Raw genomic sequence first — 10,737 nt, 5'->3', positions numbered from 1 at the left:
AAATTGGAACGTTGAGAGTAAAATTGAGATTGAAAATGTAGAATTGGTTTATTGAAGATAGTAACAGTTACACAGCCCACATGACTAAAGCTACACATTCATTGTAATAGTCACAGAGAAATACATTATTGAAGGAATGGGGAGGTAGAGAGAGATGGGGCCATAGAAACCATAGGCTACCCAGCATAGCCTATCCCACTATTAGTCTGACTATAACTCATGAAATAATGCACTTTATAGCAAATACATATTTCCTTCAATGTCCCTTCATGATGATATAATGGCATTCAAAGCCTTTCCAACTAATAGTATTTTGAAATAGCTACATTCCACATTTGGCTACATTGCAATTTTTCACATGATGTTATTGTTAAGTAACAGTCACAGTGATCAATAGAATTGGATGATTGATCAAGATGGCTTCATGGCTGCTGAAGTGAAGTCTCTGTTTACAAGAGGGCCACATTGTGAATGATATTTGAATGGAGAGGCCATGCATACAATATGCTGCTCAGTTCAGACTCTCCTTACACAACAACTTTGTCTTTTCAGCATCACTAGTTTGGTGACTTGTGATAGGCCGAGGTAAGGCTATCCAAGTAACACAACGCCTCCACGGAGTTGAGCGCAGATTAGTTTTTTTTGGCATTGATACTTAAAAAATGATTGATTGATGTCAATGTAAATTATTAATCCCTTACCGTGGACCTATGCTGAGTTGACACCTTGAGTTGATATTTCAGGGAGGCACGTAGCCTAGCGGTTAAGAGTGTTGGGCTAGTAACTGAAAGGTTGCCCGGTTTGAATCCCAGAGCTGACTAAGTGAAAAAATCTGTCGCTGTGCCCTTGAGTAAGGCATTTAACCATAATTGCTCCTGTACGTTGCCCTGGATAAGAGTGTGTGCTAAATGACTGAAATGTAGAGCAACAGCAATGAGTAAACAATCAGTTGTTGGTTGTAGCTTTTAGGAGGTCCATTTAAAAAAACACAGTGGAGGAGTAGAGGTACCTGGCAACGCTAAAGCAGAGTTCTGGCCATAACAAGAGAGGGCAGCAGAGTTAGGTTTGGGGTCTAGGATGGGTTCCCATTGGGCGAAGAGAAGGTGTTCAGAAAGAGAGAGGTCAGGGAGCAGTAAAGAGCAGGGTTCATGTTTTCTGGGGCAGAAAAACAAATTTGTGTTTACATGTAATCAATGGTATTTGCTCGGCAGTACGCAGGAAGAGTTCCCATTGGGTCAAAATAAGAGATCCAGAAACAGATGGGAAGAGGTTAGTTCCCGTTGTGTGTTTCATGTGGACATATCAACAGTGTGGAGTCCAGGTCTAACCGAAACGCTGGGTACAGCGGCTGAGAGAACGGACACCTGAACGCGTGGAGCAGGGAAACGCCGTCCGACGCCACACTATAGAACGACAACGCTCCCTTCTGGTGTTCCAGAAACACGCCGATCCGCGGGCACAGGGGCGCAGCTACGGTCGTCTTCCGGTTATCGTGCCACGCGGCGTAACCGGCGTGCGTGCATCTCAGACGCCATGAGTTCTCGTTGCGTCCCAGCAGACAGGGTTTTCCACCTCCTTTAGATGAGAAAAACATGAATACAAACCTTCACCAGGGAATCTTGATAAGAAAACCTTTGGCTGTCTCTATATAGTGCACACGTTTTGTCCGGAGCCAAATGGGATACCGTTTCAGACAAAGCCTTGATTAGAAAGTCATTATTACAAACACTTTATGTGTGAAATGTTGACATTTGCAAATTGCTCAACATAACTGACAGGAAAAACAATCCCTAGAAGCAGCTACCTTTTCGTCCGATCCCTTTGTATGTCACCCCAATGTCCACCCACCCTCCTCCCCTCCACTCCACCTCCCAGTAGCTGGCCCCTCCAAACTGGCCCTCCCTACAGAGGACCTGGGCCACGGAGTCGAAGCGCAAGGGGTGGAGGGGGTAGGACTGGGGCTCCTCTCCACAGTGAGCCCCCTGGGGACCCTCCAAGAGGAACAGGGTGGGGTGGGCCGTGTCTGGATCCAGGGACAGACGACAGGAGCCTGAAGAGAGAGAGGAGGGGGTTAAGGATAAACGAGTGAGAGATCCATCGGGACCCTCAGGAAGGACCAAGGTGGGGGTGGGCAGTGTCTGGGTCCAGGGACAGGAGATTGAGGAGATCAATCAACCAACCAATCAATCAATAAGATGCCTGAGTCCAGAGTGATTGATTGAACAATCCATGACAATTATTTACCTGTTAGCTTAGAAGTGTCATAAACTTTCAGTAGCATTATCATGACCACCGGGTACCATTTCTAACAGAGATTATTGAACTAAATACACAGCAGTTTTCGGCGCAGTAAAATGAACAGTGACCATATGAATGTCTGTCTGCAAATAGGACAGTCTTAATCTAATAGAACTATTAGAATTAAATACAAGAAATTAACAACGCACTATTACGCAACAGCGTGGTTGCCTGGACAGAGGGCCAGTGTTCTGATTGACGTCTAGCCCAGACAGATACCGTACATGCCTGCCACAGTCTTAAGGGTCCTACACACCCTATGTAAACAGAGCGACGGAGAGCCATATACGGTCCGTTCGAAAATTTGAGGAGCAAAAAAGTACGTAGAAAACGACGCTCCGTCGCTGCGTTTGCCTAGTTTACATAAAGTGCGTAGCGGCATTTCCTCTAACCCAGACAGTGTGAATTATTAAACCTAACACCCGTCTCCATGATCTCCTCCTGTCCATGGGCTTGTCTCATCATGTACCTGTTGTTCACCGTGAACAACAGACTACTAAATGTCAGAAATATCATATCCACCTATGATTCATGAAGGTAAAGAAAGCACCAGACAGACATGGAGTACTTCCCAAATGGCACCCTATTCCCTATGTAGTGCAATGCTTTTGACCAGGGCCCTAGTCTAAAGTAGTGCACTATATAGGGAATAGAGTGCCATTTGGGACACAAGTGCGTTCTCAGGTTACCTTTTCGCCCTCATTAACTGTGAAGGTGAGGAGGGGGACAGGAGGAGGAGGGAAGGAGGGCATGGGAGAAAGAGAGAGAGATCCCCTTTCTGAGTAGCTCTGGGTTTGTGCCAACAGTATGTCAACACCTGTGTTTGTGTGTGTTTGTGTGCGTGTCAGTGTGTGTGTTTGTATGCATGGCAGTGTGTGTGTGTGTGTGTGTGTGTGTGTGTGTGTGTGTTTGTATGAGTGTCAGTGTGTGTGTTTGTATGCATGGCAGTGTGTGTGTGTTTGTGTGTGTGTGTGTTTGTATGAGTGTCAGTGTGTGTGTGTGTGTTTGTATGAGTGTCAGTGTGTGTGTGTTTGTATGAGTGTCAGTGTGTGTGTGTGTGTGTGTTTGTATGAGTGTCAGTGTGTGTGTGTGTGTGTTTGTGTGTGTGTGTGTTTGTATGAGTGTCAGTGTGTGTGTGTGTGTGTTTGTATGAGTGTCAGTGTGTGTGTGTGTGTTTGTATGAGTGTCAGTGTGTGTGTGTGTTTGTATGAGTGTCAGTGTGTGTGTGTGTGTTTGTATGAGTGTCAGTGTGTGTGTGTGTGTGTGTGTTTGTATGAGTGTCAGTGTGTGTGTGTGTGTGTGTTTGTATGAGTGTCAGTGTGTGTGTGTTTGTGGGTGTGTGTGTGTGTGTTTGTATGAGTGTCAGTGTGTGTTTGTTTGTGTGTGTGTGTTTGTATGAGTGTCAGTGTGTGTTTGTGTGTGTGTGTGTGTGTGTGTGTTTGTATGAGTGTCAGTGTGTGTGTGTGTGTGTGTTTGTATGAGTGTCAGTGTGTTTGTGTGTGTGTTTGTATGAGTGTCAGTGTGTGTGTGTGTGTGTGTGTGTGTGTGTGTGTGGTGAAGGGATGGCATGGTTGTCATAGGACAGGGCAGGGTGTGAAAACAAGGTCATCTCGGGATACCACGTGACCAGGGCAGCCTCGCCACGGTGACAAGGTGTATCGTGGGTAGTACTTACACCTCAGGAAGGCTATTGTGTGTGTGTGAGTGTGTGTCAGTACTTACACCTCAGGAAGGATACTCTCATCCTCTGGTCCGAAGGCTGGAGAGAGAGGGGGGAGAGAGGAAACGATGCAGGCACTGCTACTGAGAGAGAGAGAGAGAGAAGAAGACAGAAGGGAGAGGGGGGTAAGGGGGCGAGGGACAGAAATAGAAAGATAAAGAGAGAGAGGAGAGAGGGGGAGGAGGGGGAGGGAGGAGAGAGGGGGGAGAGAGGAGAGAGAGGGGAGAGAGGGGAGGGGGAGGGAGGTAGAGAGGAGAGAGGGGGAGGGAGGGGGAGGGAGGTAGAGAGGGGGGAGAGAGGAGAGAGAGGAGAGAGGGGGGAGAGAGGGGAGGGAGGTAGAGAATGAGTCAAAGAGGAATCAGTGTTACATTACATCCAAATGAATCATATCAGAAGTTACTGACAACGATTCAACTAACATCCCCTGAACAGACATGTTCACCCTAAAGCCTGAGTCTTAGATGAGAAACACACCACAGAGGTGACCCTGAGAGAGCTGTGTGTGTGTGTGTGTGTGTAACTGTGTGCATCTGTGTTTGCGTCCTGTTTCTCTGGGCTTACCTTTCAAACACTCTCCACCAGACATGTGACAGGCAGAGGAGCTCTCATTCACTACAGAGAGGTAAAGAAGTGTGTCGCATTATTGGAGTCTCTGAGAGCATAGCTGTGAAAAGCTGCATGCAGTTGTGTGTTTGAGAATAAACCAGTGTGTGTGTGTGTGTGTGTGTCTTTACTCCCTCCACCTGCGTGGCTAATCTTGTCCACTTCCTCTCTACAGAGTTCCTCCATGCGGGCCCTGAGGTGGGACAGAGCTCTGCGGGCTGCACTGAAGCCTTCTGCGGGGAGGATGAGAGGGGCTCGGGGGCGCCACCCAGTGGGTGGGAGGACACACAGCAGGGGAGCCTCCTGGGGATGGAGAGAGAGAGGGAGGGAGGGATGGAGAAGAGGGGTGATGAGTAGAGCATTTTTATTCTCTCTCTCTCTCTCTCTCTCTCTCTCTCTCTCTCTGTCTGTTTTGACTGCATTATTCTTTGTAGTTCTCTCCATGTCTTCCTCATTAACATTTCTCTCTCCTTTATTTTTCAGCTTGCATCCAGTCTTTCTTTCTCTCCATTATCCCTCCCTTTCCCCATCAATTCCTCACTGTTTCTTCTCTTCTCCTACTCTTCCTTCTCTCCCTTCAGTCCCCCCACCCCCACCTGTAAGAACTGAGCATTATCCCTCGTCAGTAGCTGGCCCATTTCCTTGTCTCTCCTCCGCAGCTCCTCCAGTTCATTCTCCAGGGTCTCCAGCTCTCTCTCTGCCCTGCCCAGGACAGTTCTCTCCCGGGCTTCCAGCCTGGCCCTCACCTCCCCCCTGGTCCTCTCCAGACGGAGGGCCAGGTCCACAAACAGGGTATTGCTGTCCTCCAGGACTAATGCAGCTGATGCCTAGGTAAGGAGAGGGGAGAAGGGACACCAAATGAAGGAAAGTAAAGGAGCAACGTTTTCTTCAGTAATAAGCACCAAGAAAGTAAACATTTACATTTAAATAATGTTGGTTTCATTGGTTATTTTAATTTGATTCCAAACCATATGGCTGAAATGTACTTTTATTTGTCAATGCCAGGGGAATAGAGAGGGCAGAGAGGTAGCCTGGCTCCTGACAGAAGTAGCCTGGCTCCTGACAGCGGTAGCCTGGCTCCTGACAGCGGTAGCCTGGCTCCTGACAGCGAGTAGCCTGGCTCCTGACAGCAAGTAGCCTGGCTCCTGACAGCGGTAGCCTGGCTCCTGACAGCAAGTAGCCTGGCTCCTGACAGCAAGTAGCCTGGCTCCTGACAGCGAGTAGCCTGGCTCCTGACAGCAAGTAGCCTGGCTCCTGACAGCGGTAGCCTGGCTCCTGACAGCGAGTAGCCTGGCTCCTGACAGCAAGTAGCCTGGCTCCTGACAGCGGTAGCCTGGCTCCTGACAGCAAGTAGCCTGGCTCCTGACAGCAAGTAGCCTGGCTCCTGACAGCGAGTAGCCTGGCTCCTGACAGCGAGTAGCCTGGCTCCTGACAGCGAGTAGCCTGGCTCCTGACAGCGAGTAGCCTGGCTCCTGACAGCGAGTAGCCTGGCTCCTGACAGCAAGTAGCCTGGCTCCTGACAGCGGTAGCCTGGCTCCTGACAGCGGTAGCCTGGCTCCTGACAGCGAGTAGCCTGGCTCCTGACAGCAAGTAGCCTGGCTCCTGACAGCGGTAGCCTGGCTCCTGACAGCAAGTAGCCTGGCTCCTGACAGCGAGTAGCCTGGCTCCTGACAGCAAGTAGCCTGGCTCCTGACAGCGGTAGCCTGGCTCCTGACAGCGAGTAGCCTGGCTCCTGACAGCAAGTAGCCTGGCTCCTGACAGCGGTAGCCTGGCTCCTGACAGCAAGTAGCCTGGCTCCTGACAGCGAGTAGCCTGGCTCCTGACAGCGAGTAGCCTGGCTCCTGACAGCGAGTAGCCTGGCTCCTGACAGCGAGCGACAACATGGCCAGACAATAAAGATGTAGGACCTTAATTTGACCCACTGACAGTTTGCTACAGCAGGAAAATAATGCTGCAGCAACATGAAATGTGAATTATTATGTAAATTATATTTAATTTTTTTTTTTTATACTGTCATGGTTCCACCTGTCACCAGAGGGCGGCAGAGACCAACCAAGAGACATTAACGACACTCAGGCGTCCTATTTACTCATTATGACGTCCCTGTTAAAAGAGGTGTGTTTTCTGTTGTCCTTTGCTGAAGCTTGAAAAGTTTACCACGTGTGGTTGTTTCCTGAGTGACTTTTTGAGACTTAGTGTTGTTTTTTTCAAGTGTACTGTGATCCTGCGGCTACCGTTTCTCAGTATTGTGTTTATCCTTAACCACTGATTCCTCGTCTGGTCTCTTCTCTATAGCTGGGTCCAACCTCACCACGTCACAGATACATGTTTTGTAAGAGGAAATCAAGTCTGAATTTCCAGAGTGGAAATAACAAACCTCATAAGACTTTTTAAACCTCAAGTACATTTTAAATGTCCTACATTTAAACGTTTTAAATGTCCTACATTGCAGGAAAGTTCTCCTGCAACAGACTGATCAAATAAAATCCTACATCTGTAGAACGTTTCTCCCCTTTTGTGTGCACTGTGTTGGATCTTGCCATCTGGTTTCAAGAGGACCACAGGACACTATTGTGTGTTATCCTCCAGGATTTTACTCATGTGCATGTACGGCTTTTTCTAGTTTTATGTGTGCTTATTTTTTAAAATGGTTGAATTAATAAACTAAACTTCCAGATAGCAGCAGTTTTATGTTCCGGGGCGACTGTCTGAAAAAAGTCGCACCCGCACCGGCAAATTTTAATCTGGTTACTATTCACTCTTTTTATGTTTCTGTGTCACTCTGTGTGTGTGTGTGTCTGTGTCTCTCCCACCTTGACGGCCTCTATGCTCTGTTGAAACTCTTCCAGCTCCCTCTCTCTACTCCTGATCCTTCCCTGTACTGACCTCCGAGAATCCTGCAACTGAACCTGAGAGACGGAGAGACAGAGAGACAGAGAGACAGAGAGAGACAGAGAGACAGAGAGAGAGAGAGAGAGAGAGAGGGAGAGAGAGAGACAGAGAGAGAGAGAGAGAGACAGAGAGAGAGGTGGAAAAAAGGGGTAGGGGAAAGGGAACGAGAGAGATGGCAGGCAGGGAGGGAAAGAGAAACAAATGATCTACTCACCTTGACATGCGACACCTTCCTAATATTGAGTTGCACTCCCTTTTGGTGTCGAAAGCACTTCACAAGGATGCTGGCCCATATTGACTCCAATGCTTCCCACAGTTGTGTCAAGTTGGCTGGATGTCCTTTCGGTGGACCATTCTTGACACACACGGGAAAGCGGGAAAAACCCAGCAGTGTTGCAGTTCTTGACACACTCAAACCGGTGTGCCTGGCACCTACTACCATACCCTGTTCAAAGGCACTTCAATCTTTTGCCTTGCCCATTCACCCTCTGAATGACACACATACACAATCCATGTCTCTTGTCTCAAGGCTTAAAAATCCTTCTTCAACCTGTCTCCTCCCCTCCAACTACACTGATTGAAGTGGCTTTAATGACATCAATAAGGGATCATAGCTTTCACCTGGATTCACCTGGTCAGTCTGTCATGGAAAGAGCCGGTGCTCCTAATGGTTTGAACACTCTGTGTATGTTACATATACTTATATAGTGGACAATGAATCTTGGTCAGCAGCACTCCAGTCTGAGTCGAGCAGCATTAGTGGCGTAGCAACACTACAGCCCCCTTAGTGACATACACCTACAGCACCTGCCTACTCTCCTGGTATGGGAGCGATACCCCAGATAGCCTGACCACGGCAGAGGGGGCACAGTGGGGTGTTTCCCAGTGACATAACTAACCTGCATCAAACTGGTGCAGAGGGATGTCATCTGTCACAATCAATCATATTCATAGGCTGCCATATTGCATAGGCTATTTATCCTCTATTCAGTTGTTAGGGATAGTGGCAGTTTGTTAGCCTGCAGGGTACAGACATGTTTTGTGCCAACCATAGACATGTAAACTAGGGTGCCAACTCTTTGTCTCTCATTGTCATGCCAACAATGTTCGGCTTGGCAATGTGTAATGGAGTTGGCAAGAGCACAAACACGTCTGGGACCAGGCTAACCGTTTGTAAACCTAGGTGGAAAGATCAACAAGTGTTTTCAGGAAACAACTTAGTTTATAATCACTTTTAATCCCCAGAGTGATGAGTAGGCGTCCTTGAAAAGCGCTATATAAGTCCCATGTATTATGATTATTACCTGTTTCCGCGCCCTTTGCTCGTCGATGCTGTGCAGTTCCTCTTGGTCAGACTCGCACAGCATACAGTCGCCACTCCACTCCACCGCATCGCCCCCGTCGCCGCCGCCATGCTCCAGGCCCAAACGGTGCTGCGCGCACAGCCTTTCCGCCAAGCTCTCCACCGCGGCAACAAGTTTATGCCGTCGCAACGTCCCCACGTCGCGGTGCGGCAAGATGTGGAGCTCGCAGAAAGACGCCAAGCACACCAGACACGACTTGAGCGCTTTCAGTTTGTTCTGAACCGGGCAGAAGTCGCACGGAACGTCCCCTACACCGCCTAGATACAACACCGGCGCCGTAGCCAGTTCGTTCAGTTTGAGTTTGTCCACTACCTCTTGTAGCACCGTGTTCCGCCGTAGCATCGGTCGAGGTATGAACTCTTCCCGACATTGCGGACAACTGTAGTGACCAAGGTCGGTTTGGTCCCAATAACAGGTCATGCATGCCATGCAGTAGGTGTGTCCGCACGGAATGGACACCGGATCCTTCAAGATATCCATGCAAATAGGGCACCTAAACTGGCTCTCTGTTACCGAGATATTCGCCTCAGCCATATCAGTAAGGAGTTTTCGTATGTTCTCCCTCTCGAGCCTCTGTAGACTATTTCTCCGTAAAAGAAAATAAACCAAAAAAGGCACTCCCTGATTCCCGGTTGGTTGTTTGTGTATGTGACGGGGAGCGGTTGCGGCTCAGGTCTTACAGGAATAGCCTAGGCTTCCGATAGGTCATCCATTCCGTACGGGAGCTAATTACGAGAGTAGACTACATCAGAAAGCGTTTTCGGGATCCATGTAAATACAAACCCTGAGGTCAACCCGTCTCCCTTTACCGTATGACTTCAACTACCTAATTCACCATAATAAACGGACAATATATAATAATAATAAAGGCGCATACAGATTATTGTTTTCGGGATCCATGTAAATACAAACCCTGAGGTCAACCCGTCTCCCTTTACCGTATGACTTCAACTACCTAATTCACCATAATAAACGGACAATATACAATAATAATAAAGGCGCATACAGATTATTGTTTTCGGGATCCATGTAAATACAAACCCTGAGGTCAACCCGTCTCCCTTTACCGTATGACTTCAACTACCTAATTCACCATAATAAACGGACAATATACAATAATAATAAAGGCGCATACAGATTATTGCTTATAATACAGTAATTCCCCATAATAAACGAATGATAACCTATAGTCTTTATTAATAACAGACACAAACACAAATTACTACAATATTCCATTTTAATGTAATGAAGTATATTATACCGATTATATTTGCATGAGTCTTAATTAAATGAATATATTTCATTTTTATTCACATTATTAAAAAAGTAGGATATTTGTGGAACTAAATGTAACAGTTCATGGAAATAATATTTAAGGTGTGTGTGAGAGAGAGAAAGTATCGTGTATGCAGTGGAGGATTTAGGCACAGGTGACATGGGCAGCCGCCCAGGGCGGCATCTTGCCGGGGGCAGCATGGGGCGCCCACACAAAATAAAAATAATAATAATATTCTGAATGGTGACATGAGCAGCCTATAATAATATTCTGAATGGTGACATGGGCAGCCTATAATAATATTCTGAATGGTGACATGATCGCTTTTCCATCGCTCATTTTCTCATTACATCAGTGATATGATGTCACCGTGTGGGACTGTGGGTCAATTAACCTTGTCGGAGTGGGCACCCTGATTCTAGTTTGTGAGCTAGGCAGGCCTCCCACTCAAAAGTACGAGATGGGGAGGGGGGCGAGGGTAGGTTGACCTCAGGTCTCCCCACTGGATTCCAGAGGGAGTGGGAGTGGGGAATCTATCAAATAGCGCACCTCTAACTTAGTACAGTACTAATGCAATTAGTAAT

At 47.6% G+C, this 10,737-nt stretch overlaps 1 protein-coding gene across 6 annotated transcripts; it reads right to left on the bottom strand.

The window, feature by feature from the left end:
• Positions 1 to 23: 23 nt before the first annotated feature.
• LOC110511381 (E3 ubiquitin/ISG15 ligase TRIM25) lies at positions 24 to 10,631 on the bottom strand. Of its 6 annotated transcripts, none has more exons than XM_036949190.1 (8): positions 8,818 to 10,631; positions 7,435 to 7,530; positions 5,218 to 5,448; positions 4,753 to 4,924; positions 4,580 to 4,630; positions 4,021 to 4,101; positions 1,805 to 2,050; positions 24 to 1,575 (listed from the first exon to the last, which is right to left on the bottom strand). In XM_036949190.1, exons 1-8 carry the CDS (start codon positions 9,409 to 9,411, stop codon positions 1,271 to 1,273), a joined length of 1,776 nt encoding a protein of 591 aa, XP_036805085.1. In that variant the 5' UTR covers positions 9,412 to 10,631; the 3' UTR covers positions 24 to 1,270. The 6 variants fall into 6 exon arrangements, with proteins under 6 accessions (XP_036805085.1, XP_036805086.1, XP_036805088.1 ...); XM_036949191.1 differs by having other exon boundaries at positions 4,021 to 4,098; XM_036949193.1 differs by having other exon boundaries at positions 4,762 to 4,924.
• Between the last annotated feature and the right edge of the window lie 106 nt (positions 10,632 to 10,737).

This window comes from Oncorhynchus mykiss, chromosome 17, assembly GCF_013265735.2.
Source record: "Oncorhynchus mykiss isolate Arlee chromosome 17, USDA_OmykA_1.1, whole genome shotgun sequence".
Taxonomy (NCBI): Eukaryota; Metazoa; Chordata; class Actinopteri; order Salmoniformes; family Salmonidae; genus Oncorhynchus; species Oncorhynchus mykiss.
Note: the sequence above shows the minus strand (reverse complement) of the source record. Positions and strands in the feature narration are given on the sequence as shown.